The 24,068-nt window shown below is 33.2% G+C and overlaps 1 protein-coding gene across 2 annotated transcripts; it reads right to left on the minus strand.

The window, feature by feature from the left end:
• Positions 1–6,837: 6,837 nt before the first annotated feature.
• Positions 6,838–23,267, minus strand: LOC106714693 (mitogen-activated protein kinase kinase kinase 15). Of its 2 annotated transcripts, XM_045678776.1 has the most exons (25): positions 22,907–23,267; positions 22,627–22,832; positions 21,771–21,965; positions 18,966–19,135; positions 18,538–18,816; positions 17,726–17,896; positions 17,542–17,654; positions 16,815–17,016; positions 16,370–16,481; positions 15,847–16,016; positions 15,127–15,307; positions 14,289–14,486; positions 13,713–13,863; positions 13,137–13,351; positions 12,795–12,890; positions 12,297–12,436; positions 11,461–11,604; positions 10,673–10,768; positions 10,043–10,136; positions 9,594–9,776; positions 8,803–9,067; positions 8,396–8,534; positions 8,003–8,119; positions 7,576–7,755; positions 6,838–7,267 (listed from the first exon to the last, which is right to left on the minus strand). In XM_045678776.1, exons 1-25 carry the CDS (start codon positions 22,953–22,955, stop codon positions 7,000–7,002), a joined length of 4,134 nt encoding a protein of 1,377 aa, XP_045534732.1. In that variant the 5' UTR covers positions 22,956–23,267; the 3' UTR covers positions 6,838–6,999. The 2 variants fall into 2 exon arrangements, with proteins under 2 accessions (XP_045534732.1, XP_045534733.1); XM_045678777.1 differs by lacking the exon at positions 10,673–10,768.
• Positions 23,268–24,068: the final 801 nt, after the last annotated feature.

Raw genomic sequence — 24,068 nt, forward strand, 5'->3', positions numbered from 1 at the left:
CGTGTTGGAAGTTTAGAATGTTTGCACAAACATAACGATTATATTTTACAACTCTACTATGTCATAAGTTCGAAATGCTTAGTTTCTAATAAATTTACGTACGTTACATAAACAAATATAACGCAATAAAAAGCACGTATTTAAAAAACTTAAAACATGTTTTGACATAGAAGTTAATGACTAAGATATTAATAATTATGATGAAGTGAAGAACAAAATAATAACTTAGTTTCAGAAGTACACTTATGCGAACTTAAGTAAAGACTGCCGATTAATTTTTAAAGTTCACCAACATAGCTGGCGTGGCGCGCGGTGCTCAAAGCGTTTCTCTAGAAAGCTTTCCCTCTCGCGAATATAATTTTGAATAAATTAAGTGAAATAGCGTAGTTATACCTGAAGGCAACTATTGCATCCCCTTTGTTACTTGCGAAAGCTTTGAATTGCTACGTGAAATAAAGCGAGTTTTGGATTTCCTTTCCGTATTCGTTGCTCGTTTGTTTGAACAAACGGAAGAATCCTTAAGTTCTCTTTCAGGCCGTGATAAAATATCACAAGGCAGTTTCGCGCATTCCTTCGATTCCCGGCGCGGCCCAGCGGCTTGGAAATAGCTTTGTTGTTAACGATACCGCTTTACATATTTTTTTACGCCAAAATGTATGACCTGTTTGTTTTATGTTGTGTATTCAATTCAGAAAAACAAAAATAAGTTAGTAGCTTTCGTGAAACGTTTTTCGGACTTTGCAAAAACAGCATCTGTATTATATGGTACTGAAGAGTCACAAGACCTAGAAGCATACCAAGTTTACTTTTATCTAAAAAAAAAAAAAACAATATAAACGTGAAGAATTTTCATGAAAATTCTAAACAAATATCTGATAAAACACTTTACTTAGAAAACAGTAAATAATCACTGATGTTCTTATAAAATAAACATAACAAGGGATAAAATCACCACTATCAATGATCAAGTAGTACCTACTCGTGAAGTTTTAATAAAAATCAACTCCCGCAAGATTTCTCCCAGCGAAGGAGCGTTGCAATTTTCCAATATAGCCATCATAGAGGTGTGGTACATCCGAGAGGTAGTCAACTTACAAGCTGAATTGATACTTCAGACACGCCGGCGCGCTATTCTCTTGAAAGCTTTTATATTATATTATCTAAGACCTTTCAACACGTGGTGAGAACGTCTGTCGATCTATCGATTCCGATTCTCGCCTCTCTTGGGTAAAGACGCTCGCAGCACACTGTCGCAGGTAAAGGACTCAAATTCAGCGTCGGACTGTTGCGGCGGTTGATAACATATGGCGCCGGTTCATGTAACGAACAATAGCTTTATTGAGAGACATAAAATGCAAGAAATGTTTTATGTGTCTCATGATTTTATCGTTAACATGTTATTTATTGGTACCGTTATGAAATTATTTTTTTAAGTTATGCGTCAATTAAATGTAAAGAACTGTCCCAATACAAGACTGCCATGATTCTCATAGAATGTTGGAATAATTAAATAGTAGAATTTTTGCTATTTGCTGAGCATTTATTTTAACAAGTTTTTTTTGTTGCTTACTTGGGAAATGTAAAGAAAAAACCGGTATGATATAGGTATATGCTTCAGTAATATTTTAATGTATTAACGATTGTAGACGCCGAGTCTGTGTCCGCCAAACACGTCTGTAAAGTTTAAAACTTGCAAAAGTTTTTAAAAATGTTCTTTAAAAATCTTTTAAAGTATGAGAAATCTGTGCTCCGTTTAAACAGTAATCCAACACTCTATCACGAATAAAAAGCTTAGTTAATTACGAAGTACTTTACAGTACAGAGTAACTGCGTTCCTTTACAGAGAATAGCTCAAGGCTTAAATCCCTTAGTTCGTCTGTAGAGATATCGCGTCTGACATAAATCCACATTATGCAAGTAACAACGTTTTGGTTCAATGCCAGCAGACAGCGACGCTATGCATATGTATAACCGTCCGGTAATTGTACGGTTTACATAATGTTTACAAGTTTGCGGTGTACGGAATCGTCAAAGTAAATGTTTATAACAACTGTGGTATGGTATTTATATTTTAAAACTATTGATACCATTACTTTAGTTAGTAAATATGTACTGAGTACTTATATGTATTAGACGTCAAACGAACTATAGTTTAGAATTAGAACATAGCATGCATTGTTAACTTTATCGAAAAAACTCTATCGTTTTGATGTAAATCATCACTGAGACAAAAGAATATAGTTTAATACTCACTCTGATTTGTTTCGTTTCATTGGAAAAGAAAAAACAAATCATTTCACTTCATTAAACTTTTTAAAAACAAAGCCCGTAAATAGAAAACTTATTCTACAATACAGTAACTATTCAAAGATAGTAAACTCTGCGAATAAATACTTAGAATTTTTCTCTTTCAGAATTTTCTTTGTCGAGAATACCTTTCAAGTTATTTAAAGTTGCAGGTTTTACAAAGAAAAGAAGCAATCATAAGCGCCTTTAATAGTCTGAACGCACACAAAACTGCAGACAAACACACAGGCGTTTAAAATTCACTATAAGGACAAAAAGCCGCTCAATTTACATTAAAAAGCCTTCGGGCGAGTCTAATAAAATTAACAATTCTTTCAACTGTCTGACACCGGTTTGGGGCAACGCGATTGAATTTCAAATCCAACGTCTCAAGCATATCTAATATAATTAAGACGCTTCAGTAATTAAGTAGACATCCACCCCTAATGCAATAAAGAAAACTTACTTTGTAGAAACTTTTAGAATTTCTTTTACCTTACAATTAACAATTACCATTGATACTTCGTAACACCGATATTTTTTCAAAAATAAATTAAATTTCGGTCTTCTTAGTTAACGGGAATAGACATAAAATATTATATTATGATATCCTTTGCTTGTTCCAGGGCTACAAAATTAATAGACAGAGTCATTTTCCATAGAACATATTTAAAAAAAAGTAAATCATTAAAGGATGAAATGTAAACGGTTCCGCTGTTCGTAAGGACTGTATCAACAGGTTCTATCGCAAGGGACGAGTGCTTGGGTCGAACATAACGCTTTTTATAGCCGATCTCCGCTGTTAGTCTGAAGACTTTTACAGCTACATTGTGTTGAAGAAAATTGTGTTTTCCTTGAATATGTTTAGCTACTTATATAGATTATTACATACTATATCGAACCTTACTTAGTTTCGCGCGTAAAATTATATATATCTTGTACACGTGCCCTAATCGTACAATGTATAATATTGTACAGTACAATATAAAAAATACGAAAGCAAAATTCATAGCTAATGTGCTCACAGTAAATTTCATTTGACAACGTGACTACACAATCCTATTACAACTATATGGCTTAGTGAATAAACATTATCCAGGATTTCTGCCACGCATGTCACCCATCAAACCCGTCTAAGTACCCGTAACAGTAACAACAAACTAATAGGAACGCTGTTACGACGTAACGCAAGTTAATACGTTCCGCAGTGTATGTAAATTAGAACAGACGTTATCCCGCAAACATTGGCTGAATTAATGTCTCGCGTACGTCTTATAACGTCCCAAGGGGAGGCGGTAACTTAAATTGTTACAATATCAGCAATACCAAAGTGTATATATGTTTCATTAACATATAAATTACATTTTTATTACAAGGTATGTTTTCACATCTTTGTACAAACTGCTTAAAGCCCGATCTACTTTAGAAAGTACAATAGTACTTGCTGAAATGTAAATCTGCAAGCAATTTCATCAGATTAATAATAAGTTGACAATAGTAAGTAGCGTCACACGTAGGCGTGAGTCATAAGTGGCCTTTCGAAGATGGAGATTAGTCAATAGTTGTTTTAACTGTTGTTAAATTATGAATTGTACTAACTCGCCCGTCTGCACTAAACGACGTGCCGACCAACTGGATGGTGACGAAGATGGCGGGCTACGGGAGACACCAAAGAGGATAGAAATTGCACTAAACTAGAAAAAATATAGAATCACGGTCTATTCAACTTAACTTTATCAACAACTTACTACTTAACTGTCTTGTCATTGACACAATTTAACTCGCTACTGTATTTGTACTTTTTGGAACTTGATTTATATTTGAGTGAACTAAATGGTAGTTGAATTTAAAGAAATTAAATAATATAATTTTGTTTTGATTCTAATCAATTCGGATCAAACAAATCAAACACAAAAACTTAGTCAAATTGTTTAAACTTTAAACCTTATTTAGTTCTATAACTATTGTGACTAATATGTATGTACTATGCAGAGATTCTTTTCAGGTACATTATTGTATTTAGGTACCATTACTCTATAAGAATTTGTTAAATGACAACCCTGTGAAAATATTATTAAGATAAATTAAAACACAAATCGTGATATTATAACTTTAATAGCTACTCGAAAAAAATACAATGGGATTTAAGATTTTATCAATATTAATTTCAACTTAACGAAATATAAAAGAAAAACAATATTATTTAATTATTATTACATAATAACAACTTTGTATATTGATTATTTTCATGAAAAATGAACCTTTTCAAATTAAATATAATACATAGAAAAAAAGTCATGCAAAATTTCATCATCTTTTAATTTTAGTACTCTCCAAATATGAGATTCTACAAGCAATTCTTGTTATATAATATTTTCCAAAATGCGTGTTTTTGATTAGAGAATTATATTAAGAGAAAATAACAACATATGAAGATATTTAAAATAATTGTAACACTAACTTAAACATAGAAATAACAATAAGAGTGATGCCACACGTGCGCTACGCTGTCGCAGCAATAACTGACAAAGCACATTTGTGTTGTATTGCGTATCTTTATGGTACAGTGGTACTGCTGTGTGGTTCCTTTAAAATCGCCGTGCGACACTGCACCGCACATGTAACATCTCCCTAAAATTAAGGTCTCACCACACTGAAGTATTGACGTACCGTAACTTTATGTGAAATAGTTCAACTACATTTCTTTCAAAGATAACCTACATATTGTAGTGAAAGACTAGTTGTTTTTATTAGTTTTTTTAATCATTTTATTATGTAATAAGTACTTAGTGAAATGAAGATGCCACAGCTGAGACTGATCGAAGCTTACATATTACGAATTAAGTAAATACTTTAACATATTTTGTACTTTAAAATTATATCTTATTGAGTATTTGTTACGATAGTAGAACTACAAATTAGATATTAATACGTAACTATAAATATATACAAAGCCAAACATTTATCTGTGCACAAAACATGAAACTCTCATAAAATGTGGCGAAAAAGTTTTAAAGTCGGTGACAAAGATTATAGAGGTTTTCAAATATGCTAACGGCTCGGAACTTTACACAAGTCGTTGCGCAGAACACAATTTTAGGTGTAGCGAGGTCTAAAGAATACGGGGGCGGGCATTGAGCCGCTAAGATATTTGAAAACACATATACTAGTCTATTTAGACTCTTAAGATGTAAACTTTTTTACACTACAAGTTTTACGTGACGTCATCAGTGCTTTTGTTATTGCGCACTTGATATTTTTGAAAAACTTATAGCCTAAAAATATTATTTAACCAAACTTTAAAGTATTAAAATGTAAATATATCCTATTACATTACGTAAAAGGTATCTTATATACTTTTTATTACATAACAATTCTTAACTTAATATAATAAAGTTAACACATTTCACCATACTTTATTAGTAGGCCCTAAATATATATAGATATGGCACATGTAACGAAATGTTATTTAATATTAGTCTGCCACAAAAATAAAGCATCTGTGATATTTATTATGCAAAGATTTAATCACAAAAATTTACTGTAATTTTATTTTCATTTATAAATCTGTATCAATTATATAAATATTATTAAAAAATAAACATTGCTTTATACTAGAATACTTGTTGAATATTTAAATCTTGGAAAGACAGTTTTATATTATTTGTACCAACACTTTATTGTTTTATATAATATTGTAAGTGTATGCAAAAAGCGTAATATAAAAAGGCACTTCTATCATCACAAATGGTAGCACCAAATATTATGTGTGAAGGCAGACATTAGATACTAACATTATTAACTATCCTACAATTATATATAAAACTAGTCTCAGATAAGACACATTTTTGAAGCATTTTTTTTTTAAATCAACTCGTTTTAAAGCGATTTAAAATATCTCTTTTGAATAACAATGAATGTATGTATGTACATAACATACAATTTTAATGTTATGTAACATATTTAATTAGTATATAATATATTTATTAATAAATGGACGTTATTTAAAATACATTTAATTAAGCCAAAGACAATAGTTTTACTTTAATGTAATTTTATTAGTTTTGGAAGACTTTCTTCCAGATATTAATTGATAACTTTTTATATCGTAAAAACTTCAACAAACATCAACTTTGATGGATAATATTAATATTGTTTAATATAGTAAATAATAGTTTTATTATTATGCACAATTAATATTTTTATTTCATACACAAAGACTAGCAAATATTATATACATATGAACATTAATGGGTGATACACTCAAGGCCTTACGCGGTTATTTATAGCGACTTTTTAGCACGCAAAGAGGTTAATGATACTTAGAGGTTACTTAATAAAGAAATGAAAAAGTTGATTCATTAGCAGAGCCAGCCAAAAAAAGTACTTGTTCGTCTATGGTCCTTCGAGTCGGATACATACTATGCGTAGTTATCCGACTGTGCCATTAAATTTTGCAATCGCATAAAAATATAAAATATAAGATAGTATTTACTTAAGATTTCAATGTTTGTGTGGATTCTTTTTAGGCTTAATTTTTTGGATTATAAAATTATGTTCAACAGAATGTGCAAGTTGTACAACCGAAGCATGGGTTAAAGGTACGTCTCTTTAAAGATAAAGCAATATTTTCCAGGTTAATATGTTTTGTTAAGGATAGTCGCTTTTAAATACCAAGGCCCTTTATTGCAGAGAGCACCACCCTCGCAATAGTCAGAGTTTAGCAACCCCATTATCCGTGTAATATTCTGACACCGTATTATCTCCATTCACTTGCTGATCTCTGATCACAATAGTTGGGTTATTGGAGCACGAAGAGTTGTTAGATATGGTCCTTAAGGTTTTACACTTCTGACAATCTACCATTACTATGGAGTTGGTATCCATATCTGTTTCAGTACTGCTCGTACGACGAAGGTGGTTCGCGTTTTGATTACGGTGTTCCAGTATCGCTCGCCAAAGACGAAGTTCGATACCGCCTCTGTAATATTTTAATCACCTTGTAAAGTACAACTTTATTACTTTATTTATATTACAAGATGGCAAACGAGCAAGCGGCCACATGAATTCGCCGAAATGGCGAAGCGACCACTGCCAAGACATTCGTAATTGCAGATGCGTTGCCTACCGTCAATCGACGAAGGACGCACAAAAAGAGAATATTTCCACATCTATCAAATCCACATCCCTTTCCCAACCTTTCCTTTTAAGAAAAGGGTGGGAAGGGAAAAAGGACTAAAATAAGGCCTTTCTGTAAAATCTTTTCCTTGTTAGCCAAGTTATACTTACTTGAGGTTAAGTTTAGCTAAATCTTCCCGCTGAGCGTATTGTAACAGCTCATTCAGAGTGAAGCCCTGCGCGGCGAGAGCTAGCACCGTTTTCTCAGGTACATTGCGACTGGACGCCCATTCGCGGATAGCTTCTAGCTCTGCGATGTCGTACTCTACATCATTATCTTCAGGTTCATTCCTGGAATTTATTAGGTGTGTTATGTGAGATTTCGTTAATAATATCGACTGGTTCAAACGGGTTAAAGTTATTTGAAATCGCGATTCAATCGGGAGCTCCACTGCTAGTTTAATGTGAATACACCTGCTAGCTGGATATGAATAAGCTCTTAGGTAAAATTAACCTAAAAAAAACTCTTAGACAAACGTTATTGTGTTCTCTTTCTTTCTATAAATGTATACTGTAGGCATATCTGTTTATATCTTACCTCGGTTTCTTCTCGATGAATTCTTTAATGATTTGCGTTTGCATTTTCTGTTCTTCCAACATCAATCGAAGCAGCGCCTGATTTTGTTGATAACTCTCTAACAGATCTTGATGTAATCTGTTTTAAAAAAAATTGTACAATTTTAAAACTGAAAGACTTTAAATAATATTAAATGATTTACTTTACGTAAGTGATTTTTCTAACTTTCTTTTCTCTTCCTTCTCCTAGGAAATTCTATTGCAAAAAGTGTAATTTTGCGGAATTTCTATAATATGGTTGTGTGGATATTGTGGACTTTACGAATAGTGTAATTTTACACCACACGTTTATACGTGCAATACATTGGCTACAAAGTTTCTGTTTTAATTTGAAACAAGGTATAATATGATATACTTGTTGTTCTCCTGACGCAGCTGGTGCAGCTGATGGAGCTGGTCTCGTGCTGAGGTGGCGGTGGAGAGGGCGGAGGGAGTGCCCGCCTCCTGAGCACCACCTCGCCGAGCCTCCTGCCCTGCTAAGTTAGCTCCTAACTCTACACAACAAAAATATCAAGTATTAAATAAATCTTACTTTCTAAGGGTAAATAAAACTTTAATTAAATCTGAGTACATTCGCTTGTATGTGTAGAAATAATATACGAGATGAAATTAATAAATAAGAGTTGAGGCAAAAATAATTACTTTAATCTCGATTAAAAGCTCTGAAATATGTATTACAGAAATAATTATTTTGACTAGCAAACGTTAAGACTGAAATGTATGCAAGCAAGGATCTAAATATAATATAAAGCTGGTACATACCTGGAGATAAGACAGTTATAGCAGCTTGTACGGCATTTCTCACTAGATTATCTAAAGCAAACATCCAATGTGGCTTGATGCTGTGCATTCTCAGTACAACATTGACCGCCTCTTGGAACATGTATATAGCGGAGTGAAGTTCATTGATAGCGTTAGAATCGAAGTCCAATTCCTCCTTCAATGTGGTTATAGCTTGCTCTATGACAGACTTGTTCTGATCCATTATATAATCTTTGAGAGCGCAACGGAGCGTCTCTAGATGATTCTAGAATAATATGCATTTTATCGTATATCATAACCTCAAAATATTTAAACCATAAGGAATTTAACATTTTAACTTTCATATCTTACTAATATTATAAACTAGCTTTTACCCGCGACTCCGTCCGCAAGGAATAAAAAAAATGCACACGAGATAAAAAAGTTCCTATGTCCATCTCCTAGTTCTAAGCTACCTCCCCATCAATTTTCAGCTAAATCAGTTCAACCAATCTTGAGTTATAAATAGTGTAACTAACACGACTTTCTTTTATATATATATAGATGCGAATGTTTGGATGTATGGATGATGGATGGATTAGTTTGTTAGATGTTATCTCAGAAAAGCTGCATGTATCTCGCTGAAATTTGGTATAGATGAAGAAAATAGTCTGGAACATATACGCTACTAATTAAGTTTTTTTTTTATTTTTCACAAATGTAGTCGCAGGTCACAGCTAGTTAATGATATTTATATTATACTTTAAACTTTCTTAATCGAAGTTAAAATAAAAATGTGAAACTTAACTTACTAGCGTTAAAACCGTGTTCCCGAAGTCCTGTTGAATACTCAGCATCCATTTTGAGCAAATCTTCTCACTGTCTTGTTCTAACACACGGGAGAGAGTCAGACGACGCTGTGAATCCTTCTTTAGTAGATAAAAACCATCATGTTCTATGTCAATAGATGATCGAGGTACATTTGTCATATCCACCTAAAAGAAAATAAAAATGTTGAAGCATAAATATAATAAAGTTTATTTTATTTGTTGATTAACGAAAAAAATACATCTTTTTTTAATTTACTCTCTCTCTAGGTGCCTCTCCATTAATGGAGGTTGGTTGTCAGCTCAGTGAACTTTTGCCGGTCTTGTGCCAAGCGAAATAAATGTTCCACGCTGGCAATATTCGTCCACTCCTTGATATTACGCTTGATATTAGGATTTTAATTTATAATCTCAGTGTTAAATGAAAGAAATACCTCAGGTGACAATAATCCACCAGAAGAACTTCGTCTGTTGAGAAGAGTATCACTATTTTCCATCTCTTCCGTGGAAGGTGTATTAGGCATTGTACTGGAAAGAAAAAACATTAACTATTATTATTATTGTCCTGTTTCTAGTGTGTTTTCATCACTTAGTTGTTAGGTATTTTTAGTTTAATTATTTAGTGTTAGTAAATCGGTTTACTTATCGTTGGTTTCTGAGACTAAAATCTTTCAAATATAAAATTATCTCTGTCTCTGTTTTGTTAAAAGTAATAAGAGGAATGACGTTTGTTGACATTGATTTAAACAGGGATATTGGTCTCAGAAACCAAAGATTAGTAATTCAAACAACAATAAATTTAATAATTAGATATGTTGGGCGTGCTTTAAAGATAAAAAGCTTTGTGAGCAAGACACCATGACAGTGAACATTCCACATTGAATAAATGACCATAGAATGCATGAATTTACTTGATCTTTGCGTTAGTTTGAATTGAAATGTAATATAGTGCTACCAATTCATCTGACCCGATAGAAAAACTAAACATTGTAGGATTATACTAATATTTTGTGTGCATTCTATGAACATAGAGAATTAAGATGCGTAAAATGTATGAGTAATACCTGCTGTTTGACAAGTCCGGCGGATAGATCAGTATCGGTGAGAGCATCGACGAGGCCGTCCTAGTGATTGTCGGATTAGACCGGATCGTTTTGACCCTTGACCGTGGAAACAAATACAAGGGCTTAGGTGCGAAGCGATGTTAAGTATACGCTCTCACATACTCTTAATACAAAATTATTTATTGTGTAATTTAATCTAGATTTTACAAAACACTATATTAGTGTCTTTACTTAGTTGTGAGGTATAAAATAAATGTGAGTGAGAACTTTTTTTTTTTTTGGAAATATATTGCTGTAATTTTTTACTCAGGCGTAAATATTATTTGAGCTGTCAAACTATTGAGCTATATATTGTGGCGATTTTAATGTGAATGTGTTTTTTGATAGCTGATATAGAAATAAAAAAAAACAGAGGTTAATACAGAACAGCCCACATCAACCCTTCTTTCACCGAACAATATGACAGCGAACGTCACACGATGCGCAAAAAGTATGATTGTCAAACAAAATTCTGATATTTTTGTATTTAATTACATCATTTGATATAACCATGCTAACAAAACAGGAAAAAGTGATCAATTTTGTATCAGAGTACAACGAAAAGACAATATATGCAATGAACGATTTTTTTATATATAAAATAAAAAAAATGGTAGTGAAACAGCTTTAAATATATGCATGATCGTTTAGCGCATACATTTGAAAAAAAAAATTAATATAATTTAATGTCATGCCAGTAGTGTTTAACAAAAACGAACTCTATTACAAGTTAAAAAGGTCTAACTTACTCGATCTCCGGTGAACTGGGCAGATTTGGGATGCTGGGCTCGGATATCTTCTTCTGAGCGACAGTTCGCACCTTGTCCGCCGGCACGGAGATACTGCGGCTGTAATCGACGCTGTTGCCTAAACGAGTTGAAGATTTCTTCTTTCTAAAAAGGAAATGTTAACGATGAACTAATTTAGTATCCACAAATTTATCTAGACATAAGTTTTGTATCTAGCCTGCTGAGAGTGGTGCTATATGTTGTTTAGTTCTGTCAAAAACTTAAGTTTCATAATTGCCCACCGGGTGACATAAATTTGCCACACAATCTTACTATCATACTAATATTATAAATGCGAATGTTTAGATGGATGGATGGATGGATTGATGGATGTTTGTTTAAAGGTATCTCTAGAACGGCTCAACGGATCTCAATGAAATTTGGCATAATTGAAGAACATAGTCTGGAAAAAACACATAGGCTACTTATTAAATTTTTTTTAATTCCGCGCGGACGGAGTTGCGGGCGACAGCTAGTAATATTATAAATGCGAAAATTTGAATGGATATATGTTTGTTATCACGTAACTCCAGTACGGCTGAACCGATCAAGATGGAATTTGGAATAGATTACAGCCTGGAATAGTACAAAGGTTACTAAGTTTTTTTTTATTTAATTTGTCTTTTTGCTTTGTGTAATGTCGGAGTCGCGGGCGACAGCTTATATTTAATAATGGATACATTACTGGGTTCGTCCATTAGATTGTATTATATTTGACAATAATAATCGCCACATTTACATGATTAAAAGCGAAACTTTTTTTTTAATAATTTCTTTGTTGATAGTTAATTACTAACTCTGATAGGAAAGGATCTTCAAGTAATTCAGCGGCTGTGGCGCGTTTCTCCGGCTCCGGTATGAAGCAACGCAATATAAAGTTCTTCGCTTTCTGAGACAGTTCACTTGGAATTTCTGGATGCATTTTGTAATATCCGACCTGTAATTATTCATATATTAAAAACTTTATTTATTTCACCCAGTGATAAATTGACCAAAGCAATTGTTGAGATGTCATAATTTATACTGTAATTTTTTTATATATCATAAGGTGGCAAACTAGTGAGTGGCCGCCGAAATAGCGAAGCTACCCATAGATATCCGCAATTTCCGATTGGTTGCCTACCTCTGATCGACATAGGAGGGGGCAAACAGAAAGAGAATCCCCTCCTATATCCTCTCCTTCCTATGTATTCCTCCGTCAAATCCTCTTCCACTTCCCATCATTTTCTTAATTGAAAAGGGTGGGAACAGAAAGAGGACTTAAATAAGGCCTCCTTAAATATTTGTCAACTTACTTTAAACATAGCAGCTTGTGGTGACCCCAACTCCATGAATGGTGGGTTTCCTGTTGCCATTTCAACCACCGTGCATCCCAACGACCAGATATCAGCCTGTTAAAATAATTTTCCTAAGTTATTTTTGAATAATTTTTATTCGAATAATCGATTTTTACACCAAGTATTAAAAAACCTTAAGCTCTTGAAAAAATGATTTTTTTTTAAGTTGACAATTTTTAGAAGTTTATTAACGATAATTATTACTTATGGGTTTGGTTTTGACTTAATTAAAATGGTTAAACAAATTATAAAAACACTATAAGAAAATAAAAAAATAATCAATGCCCTTAAAGTACTTACAGGTGCTCCATAACCTCTAAGACCTTTGTCAATGACCTCCGGTGCCATATATTGCAGTGTTCCAGCAAAAGTCTCCGTGGAAGGGCAAAGCCCTGCCAATCGTTTGGAGGTACCGAAGTCAGATATTTTTACAACCCCGCTATAAGTATTAACTAAAACGTTATCGCCTTTTATATCTCGGTGGACGATTTTCTGGTCGTGCAAATATTTTAAACCTGAAAAATTGTTAGTTTATTTTTAGTGATTTGATTGAATTAAGATAATAAAAAATAAAGATAATTAAAAAACGATTACTAACATGATTTAAATAATTTAAACAAAATTATTAGAGATAATAATCACCAAAAAGGTAGAATAACATCGAAATCGTATCCGTAACTTATTTTAAATGAAAATTATTTATCATCATCAACCTGCCCTTATTCCTATGGAGGGTCGGCACAGTATGTATCTCTATCAGCCGTCATATCTGAATTTACCCCCTTCTTACGCATATCCTCTTGCACACAATCCATCCATACTTTCTTTGGTCTTTCTCTAACTTTATAGCCATCCAATTTAAATGAAAATTATTACCTTCCAGTATTTGTTTAGTGTAATACGCAATTGTTGCTTCATTTTCTTTGAGCGGTCCCCACTTGGATCTCAAGAGAGCAGACAGCGACCCTCCCGGGACTTGCTCCATGAAAATCTTGAAGTAATTGTCTTCTGATATTGATCCTAAGTACTGTTACAAGAAATAATACAATTGTTAAGAGTTATGTAAAAAAAACATTCAAATATTGTAACAATCAATAGATCGACAAATTCTAAACATTTTTAAAAAACAAGACGAATAGAGACGGACAAGTTTATAATTAACTTTCATGATAAATTGGATCCGGAAATAGAGATAAAAAAAAATTCAGACGAAATGCAGAAGTAAAAAACAACTTAGTAGCTTATGCGTTCTTCTAGAATATGTTCTACATCTGTGCCAAATTTTTATCGAAATCTATTTAACCGTTTCCAAGATACGTTATAACAAACATCCATCCATCCATACATCCATACATCCATACATCTTTACTTTCGAATTTATAATATTAAAGTATAACCCAATTAGGCCGATTTCATAAGTGAGTTCGCTGCACACTGCTGGCTATGCTATACCTGTACGATGTTCCTGTGCCGCAGCTGTGAGTGCAGCAGGATCTCTTCATGCAGCGGCTGAACATCGCCAAGGTTGCGCTCGGGGATCTCCTTCACTGCGATACGGACCTGAGTGTTGAGGTCTCTCGCCGCGTACACCACACCGTATGTTCCCTTGCCCAGGACTACGCGCTTGTTGCCGTCATATTCGTATTCAAACTGGTACAAGAAATATTCTTATATAACTTAACTCAACTCAACTTAACTCAAGTAATAAATAATTACTTGAGTTAAGTTAAAACATACCGTCATCCTTGTCATTATCTTTAACAAAACAGAGATAACAATAACAAACAACGTTTAAAAATTGAATGGTCCACCTTAGTGCAGATTTTTCCTACACATTCCACACTAAGGTCTAACCAAGATCTTCTTATTAACTTATATAGGAACGGCTAAAACACTCACGTACATATGTCCGGTGTCGGCACCGACCACTCACAGAGTGAGCGATGGGCCGCGTCCGCGAAATAATACCAGTCACTCACCCTGATGAAGCGCCCCCGATAGGCTCGAAAATAGTCGGTGCCGACACCGGATAAAGTCTCACGAAAGTTTAAATAATTCAAGATCTTACTAAGTAGCCAATTTATTAACCTTGAATGCGGCAGTAACAAATTTTTAAGATAATGAAGAAAACTTTATAAAATCAGCCTTAATTTTGAACAATTTTTAATAAAAGTTTTACCATGATCTACTGTTTCACCAAGGCCATCTGATGTGATCAAAAATCTACCTTCCATCTGATATGATAGAAAGTCTGGATTCTAGTTTATAATTTAGCCAATTTCTTACATACCTTGAGTTGATCCTGCATAACACTAGTGTCTAGATCAGTGAGTTTCTCATGGTCTGCGGTCAGTTCTCCCAACAGATCGTACAAGTGTTGCCGGAAAGCTTGCGACGGCAGGAATATTTGGAAGTCGTCTGAGTTCTCACTCACATATAGGAAAAGACAACGCTCGTCGCGTTTGTATAAACTGAAATTGTTTTAATACGACTTAAAATAAGATTTTTTCTTTGCAATTGTATTTTGGAAAAAAAATCGAAAGAAAAGATCGAGTCAATCTTTACGGTAATATTTCTTTGTCATCTGTAATATGCATGTTTTATTGTTTAAGTTTGTTTATTTACATTACATCAAGTTAATAGTAAATATTTGAATTACATCAGAAATGTAGAACTGAATGGAGATAACTATCTTTGGAATGTTCATTATCTTGTATATATATTGGAATGTATTATTATCATTCTAGAAGTTTCCATTATAAGTCAACAATAAATATTTTACTAAACGAATTTTGAATTCTGTCATTTTATAATCATACCAATCATATACATAATAACCGTCAATAAATTATGTACTAAAAAATGTGTTTTTTTGTTATCAGTTCATAAATTATCAAAAAAATACACATCAAATTGTGAATTATTTGTTAAGTTTACAGTTTGTTGTCGTCTTGTCGTATTATATACTGACTAAGTTCATAATCTGACGGTGACATGTACTAACACTTACCTGTACGTCCGTATCATGTCAGATGTGAAGAGCCACCTGTGCACTTGTCTACAATCACCGCGCATCGAGTCTAGACACAAATTGAAGATCTCTACAGATTTTTGTTCCGCACCCATATTCACATTAACATAGGATGGCATATAGATTTTTGTCGTCTCTAAAATCAATACCTAGAAATAGGACGAAAATTAAGGAAAGAAGTAAAATAAATCAAAGAAAACACACAAACATTGTTAAAATTACGGAGTAGACTTGATTTTCAATACACAATAGTATATTTCAAACTAGCTTTTACCCGCGACTTCGTCCACGCGGAATAAAAAAAATACACACAAGATAAAAAAGTTCGTATGTCCGTTTCCTAGTTCTAGGCTACCTGCCCACCAATTTTCAGCTAAATCAGTTCGACTGATCTTGAGTTATAAATAGTGTAACTAACACGACTTTCTTTTATATATATAGATAGATGATAAATTCTCACTGTCGTCTATTTAATAATGGTTCTTGTTTAAAGAAATCTTACCGGAAATCTAATAATATTTTCACACGTAGATTTAGTCGCTTCAACAAAGAACTCCATCCAAAACGAAAACACTTGCTGTTCCGGTGATGTTTCTTCACTTTTCTTTCTAAATCTTAAATATAAAATAATAAATTCTCAATGTATTAAATGTAAACACAATGGGTTTATATTAGTATGATTAAAATACACTTAAAATTAAGCTTTAAAATAAATTGACATATAGTTCATTTTTCAATACCACCACTCCTACCACTTAAGATCTGATGAGTGTGTTTCGAAGGCTTAATTTAAGTCCTCTTTCCCACCCATCGGAAGAGGAAACATCCTCTCTCTGATTTGCTCTTTCACAATTGCGGTTGTCTATGGGCAGAGGTCACTTCGCTATTTCAGCGAATTTAGTTGACCGCAAGTCGTTACCTCATGATAAAAAAAAAACCATACATACCTATCAATTAATTCAATATTTCCTATAGTTGACTTGAGGTACCAATTCGGTGGCTTCAATTTGAACATGCACTCCGCCGCTTGGATAGCTTTGACGTAATCCTGAGCGAGGACTGATATCTCGAAGAAAGTCGCAACATCCCAGTAGTCTTTGAGAGACGATAAGCTACCCTTCTTACCTATTAGGTGATTTAAAACTCTGCCTGGAAATAAATTTGTAGTAATTTATATATAAAAATCAGGATTAATAGTAAATTATGTTAATTATAACTGTACTAAATTTTAATAAGATATTTCAAACTGTTGCAGTTATCGAGTAAATACGTAAATCAAACTTATCCCACGGGTACCATATTTCGTATGTCATAGTTTCTTCAAGTATACTAAATTTCATCAAAATCTGGATCTATCTACACATTCCTAATAAATATTAGTGAGATTTATCATATAAAGGTACCTCCTACACATTAGGGTAACAGAGACTGATATTGGCCTACATCAAATTAAGACGTAAAACTTAAATATTATTAATCCTCACCGAGGAATCGGAGACTAACCTTAGGGCTGACTTTAATAAAAAAAAATCTATCAAATATTTTGGAATCCAAAGATTGTAAACAAAATGTGACTTTTATTAGTTATTAAAGTGAAACAGAAACATGTTATGTCAGTGGGAACGCTTGCTACAACATGTTGTGTTTTGTATCTGGAAATAAAATTATTCTTACCAATGTGCTGCAACTCTTGGGAGTCTTTGAAGTCGTTGCCGGCTATAACTAATAATGTAGCTAAATTGATACCAGCATACTCATTTGGTTGCACTTCAAAACCCTGTCTATACCTGAAAACATATATTATGTACTCTACATAATAATTTTATGTCAAAATAGTAAAATTATTATAAAATCTTACCAATGGATGGCATTTTTCAAGCTTTCCAGATCAGTATGTTGAGATTCTACAAATTTATCTTTATAAATACGTCCGCAAAGACAAAGCATGTCGGGGAACCGATTTTCTTTCTTCTCTAAAGCTTTGACGCATACTTTCAAAGCATTCTCTCTATCGCCCTCTTTGTTTCTTCTGTAATAATAATATTAATATATGTTCTTATTGTGTTATTGATTTCAAAACGAATAAACACAGTTATTAAAAATATGTTGAAGGCCAAGACCCATTTTGGGTCGCTGAGCCACTGGAGTAAAATTAATTTTAAAACTTCACACTATTAAATATAAAGCGTTGGTGGCTCAAGGGGTTAATTGACTTGCAATCTGCAGGTCCTGGGTTCGAATCCCGCCATGTACCAATGTATTTTTCGAGTTTCGATTTACATATGTACATTTATTCGACGTTCTTACGGTGAAGGAAAACATCGTGATGCTGCACATATCTGAGAAGAAATTCAATGACTATGGTCTAGTCACCCCTAAGTTAGCGTAGGCTCTGAGCTCCTCGGTGGGGACGTATAGTGAGCTGATGATGATGACACTATTAAATTGATTTATTGCGTATGTTATTAAAAATTTCCTAAAGCTTGTATATGAAAACAAATTGTGATTCAACATTATGGGTAAAAGCCACAAAACTTAAATACAGATAATTAAATTAATTTCGAATAACTTCATACATTTATTACTGTAACAAAATTAAATTGTTACACTCGAAATTTAATAAACAATGAATTCTATACGCTATATAACATTTAAGAACTATCCCCTCACCTGTTCATTGCAAACGCGTACATAAACCTGATAATCGGCATATTGACGTAATTCTTTCTATTCATGATGGTCTTTAGATCGTCCACGACTTGTACTATAGCGTCATAGTCCTGTATCTCTCTGTAGGATATCAGCATATTGAGTATAGTATCACCAGAGAGCACGGCTGGATCATCCAACCGACGTCGCATAGCATGCAAAACATTAGCCAGTTCTTGACCGCTGTATGTCTCGCGTGCTTTACGGAGATCTGATAGAAACTTTTCTTGCAAATGAGCTCTAGAAGGGAAAAAAAATGTATTCATAATTTAAACAGTTATCAGAATAAAAGCTAGGAGACAACATTTAAATAAAAATAGAATTTTTTTTTACGATACTGGCATACCCTACCACTATAAAACTGCTCATTTTTGCTACATTATACGTACTTTGTTTGTACTTCGACATCTTGTAGTATATTCTTGAGACGTAATGTAAGATGTTGTTTGGGATCCGCCGTCTCTTCTCCCTTGAACTTGGTAGCTGCCGGATTGGTTGTCACACAAGTTCCCGCGTCAGTCAACTTGTACGATACAAACAGGAAATTCGGCAGCGATATCTGCAATTTGGAAAATCCCATATTTGTATTCATGTTCTCGTGAACCTAACGACTGACCTCACTTGTTAATTCAATCCATCACACTATTATTTGAACATGAATTTAAGCGATAAACGAGCGTCAATGGCGCAAAAGGTTAAGCTTTCTAGTGAGTTCGAACCCCACCATAATGTGTTTTTCGACTTCGAATTTCATGTACCTACTTATATCTAACTTTATTGTAATTAATGAAAATATCTACACATAAATTCAAATATGTGTATACTAGGCTTAAGAACCTCGGTGTTGACGTATGAGTGAAGATGTCGTAAATAAAAAATGAGTTTAGCCAGACCCAATGTAGGTACAACAACTGTTCAGTTCTCTCATTGTTCAGATTGTAGTTTTAAAACATATCCGTATCCAAAGAAAACAATATAAAATTTAACAATAAAAAGCTTAACAATGAGATTTTTTTTAGTTAGATACAAAAGAAACGCTGTTTTTTTACAAAAGAGATGCTGCTTGTATTTGATTCATTTCGATATTAAAATCAACGCTATTTAAATTATGTTCTATTCTTAATTCCTTCATTGAAAATATAAAAATGAGAGTTCTCATTACAAATTTGGGTATTTCCTCGGAATTAACAAACATATTCAGGTCTATTAATTAAAGCAATAAACCATTAGTAGTTGTTATAGCATTATCAATTAAAAGAAAATTTAAACAGAGACGGCCTTCCTAATAACCATACTTCGGACATTACTTTCAGTGTATTTTTAAATGTTAGATATTTGCTAAATTAAAGACAAATTGGGATCAGCTTAGGAAGGAGTCACAATAAATTAAATAACTGTTAAGAATCAATTGTCGAAGTTTATTTTGTGTCAACAAAACCCTTAAAGCCGGATGAACGTCTATGACTGTTAACGCCAAACAACGTTCAATTACTGAATAAAGAAGACCGCTAGAAATAATCTAGACAATCAATATACATTCTTGGCCACATGAATGTTCGTGGCACTAATTCAATAAACACTAGGGCTGTCCCTTCACATACTAAAATTATTTATTTATTAAACTTTCCAAAATCTTTTATAGAAAAATTCGCCACGCCAAAGTGTGGCAAATTATACACTTTGAACAAGTATTTAGAATGTATTGTTTCGGAATTCGCTTAAGTAAAAGAATTACTACTATTAAGATGGAAATGGTTTTGCCAAAAAAATTACACTACATAAGCTACAAGAAGTGAGCGAATTTTTTTTAAACAAGACTTGCTGTCAATTGAAAAAAAAATTTAGGTTGGCAACCCTAACAGAGTCAGGTGTATCTCAACGTCGGCACAATAGTGCACTCACGGCAATTGAGAAATTGAGAGTAATCGTTATTGAGACATTGTTGTTCAAGGCCTTGATAACTGCGTATTCTATAGCTATGCTCTATGTGCATCCGAATACATAAAATGCCTTTATTGTTATGCTCCTAGCTTACTGTTACAAAACTGTAATTGAAACATATCTCAAATATAAACAGATAGTTATTATAATATGTATATAAATATTGTTAAGATATCAAAGTTAGGTTGTATGAAAATGAAAAATAATTGTGAAATTTCAATAGGAAAACAAGCATCCTACAATGATGCTTGGAGATTCTCTGTCGATATTCACAACTAATATTATGCATACCAATTAAAGTAAAACTTTGTGTAGATTAGGTTGACTGTTGACAAAAGTAAATTAGAAAACATGCTCAAAACAACATTTAAAGCAAGTATTTAATATATGTTATTAACAGCAAATAAACAGTTTTGTTGTGTTGTGCTAAAAATGGTTAAATGATAATCTTGGTATGAAGTTCAAAGTCTACATAAGAAACAAATGTAAACAGAGAACCAGAACAACAAGTCAATCATATATAATTAAAAATACTTTATGATACAGCAATACCTAACTTTGATATCTTTGTGGTTTTATTAAATGGTATTTACGTTTATTTAAGTAAAAGTAAGCTCTATTGAAAGGACATTGTGCTAAATAATGTCCTAAAGTATGGAAAGAAACACAAGAAACAGTGGTAGATCCCGCAACAACAATATTTTTTGGGTGCACGAATTGGCCGGGTCGACCGGTGCAATACCACAACCACACAGAAGACAGACGTGAAGTGGAAGCAATTCCGCGTTTCGTCTGATGAGTGTGGTACCGGAGGCCTAATTTTAGTCCTCTTTTCCTTCCTATCCTTTTCTTATTAGGAAAGGATGGGAAGGGGAAGTGGATTTGGCGGAATAGGGGACGCATAGGCAAGAGAAATATCCTCTTTCTGTGCGTCCCCTTCTCTGTTGATTAAAGGTAGGCAACGCATCTGCATTTGCGGATGTCTATGGACAACGGTCGCCTCGATATTGCGGCGAATCCAGGTGGCCGTTTGCTCGTTTGCCACCTTATGATATAAAAAAAAATTATATAATATAAAAATTTTACTATAATGTAAAATTAAATTAAAATGAATTGCAATTACATTCGGAAATCATTTCGAGTTTACAAATTTAAGAATAAAGTGACCATAGAGAGAGATGGGAGTTAGAAAGAGAGAACTTTGGGTTCAAAGTATTGTCTCAATTTGGAACGGAGTATAGACAACAACTCACCTTAAGTCTCAATGTAGCATCAGGATCAACATCATTATAGAGTAGAACATTCTCCTTCATGTCAAAACTCTCGCGTACTCCAAGATGGTACAGCAGTGAACTCTGCTGCACCTGCACGCTGAGGTCCACGAGTGCCACGTCTGCATTGTAGAATGTATCCAAGACACTTGTTTCACCAAAATCTAATTTTTCAAACTGAAACCAACATTAATTATAGCAATTTGTTTTAAATACCATTCAAATTAAATTAATTTATTTGACTTGAAATGATTTTTACAAATATAGGCTTATAAATATTTTGAATTTAATAGGTGTGCTTTAGCAAACAGAACCTTTTTTTGTGGTTCATAGTAAACGAGCAACTGAATTCTTATAATTGGCAAATTGTCCAATGCTATAAATATCCACAATTAGTTAGAAGGTGGCAGAACATACATTAAATTAATAGAGGAAAGGATGGACAGAAAAAGGATTCCCCTTCCCATTTATAAAATTTTAGAAAGACTGAAGTGACAAAGAATAAGAAATTATAACAAAATTGCAGTAGACAACTAAAAAATAAATTTTAAGGCAATAAACATATTACTGTTACAATTGTTATGGACACAATATTGGTGTTACTATTGTTTTATTAAATTTGCTTACTGATGCTTGTGGTTACATGATAAAATTATTTCTGAGAAGTCTTTAATATGACTTCACTAGCTTCAAAATAAGTTTAGCTTAACAAAACTGGTGGTATAGTATAGTAGTACTCAAATACACAAAATCAGTTTTAGAATTTTTTATATAACAAAATAAAAACATAAAATAAATCAAAAGAAACTATGAAAAAATAAAATCTATGAGGGCTTACATGAATGTGGTGTAGATTTGCATTAACCAGCTCTGAAGCTAGTCGTACTTCTTCCAAAGCTCTTCTTCTATGAGCTAGGTTCAATGTTTGGGTTACATCCAAAACACAAACAATATCCATCCGGGGCCTCTGATTAGAGCCCCCAGGTTGGACGGTCGCGTTGGACCCATCACTGCAAACACTCTCACAAATGCTTCTCACTTCACCTAAAAATAACACCGGATTAAAATCTTGATCTTATAAGGTTGGACGTATTTACATCGTGTTTACTTCAACCTACCTGTGTCCTCCACTGTTGTCGAAGTGTTAGCGGAGCCAAATGTTATCATTTTCTTGCTTGATTTACAAACATTTGTACAGTTTTACGGCCATAACAATTCTTCCAAATAAACACTAAACAGTAAGTAGTAACTACAACAAGTACATTCTAAATCCAAATGTTATTTAACATTAGTGTTGTACCCGCACAAGTAATATCCCAATCTAAAACGCAAATAAACACTTTATTAAATGCGACACTTTCATTTCGCTAGCTACATGTTACGATAGGAACGTTTCGCACGGAAAAAAATATTCGTCTGATGTATTTAATTTTAAATATTAATTAGCTGAATTCTTTTTTAATGGAACCAAACACTCTTCACGTCAATAAAATTGACATTACAAATATATCTTATAATACATCTTCACTTCCCTAAGGACCTTGAAAACATACTGCCATCTGTACGAAAATATGTCTGTTAAGTTGACAATAATTTCATTTGGTTCATAAACATTCCGCTAGATGACTCTGAAACTCCGAACACTAAGCCGACTGCGTATTTTTGTACGTCATTACTGTCATTACTAGACAATACACGATCTCAGATTAAGAATTACAATCTCAGATTAAGATTTACACGATACTTACTACTCATTGGTGTCGTGTAATTTTGACTACAAGTCATTTTAGTATTGTATTTTATGTAATTACTAGCTGACGAACGCTACTCAGCCCGCTACTCAGTCCGCGCGGATTTAAAAAAAAACGCAATTAGTAGCCTATGTGTTCTTCCAGATTATGTTAAACATGTATGCTAAATTTCATCGAGAACCGTCGAGACGTTCTGGAGATACCTTAACACAAACATCTATCTATCCATCCATAAGATAAAAATATAATATTGAATAATATGTCTTAATAATACTATAATATTTTTGCTGAAATATCTAAAGCTTTAATCTAGTAATCTTTAATCAATGCTGAGCTGACCCATAATAATAAAAAATAGATGTTACTATAATTATACTCTTATATAACATACACTAAATCATGTAATACTGATTGTAACTTAGGTGACAAATTTGTTGAGGTTCAGTGTATTTAACAATTTTCCACGCAATCATTCGCATTTCGTCAGATGATGGGATACTCGTGGTCAATTCTATTCGTCCTTCCCTTC

The sequence above is a fragment of the Papilio machaon genome, chromosome 7 (assembly GCF_912999745.1).
Source record: "Papilio machaon chromosome 7, ilPapMach1.1, whole genome shotgun sequence".
In the NCBI taxonomy this organism is placed as follows: Eukaryota; Metazoa; Arthropoda; class Insecta; order Lepidoptera; family Papilionidae; genus Papilio; species Papilio machaon.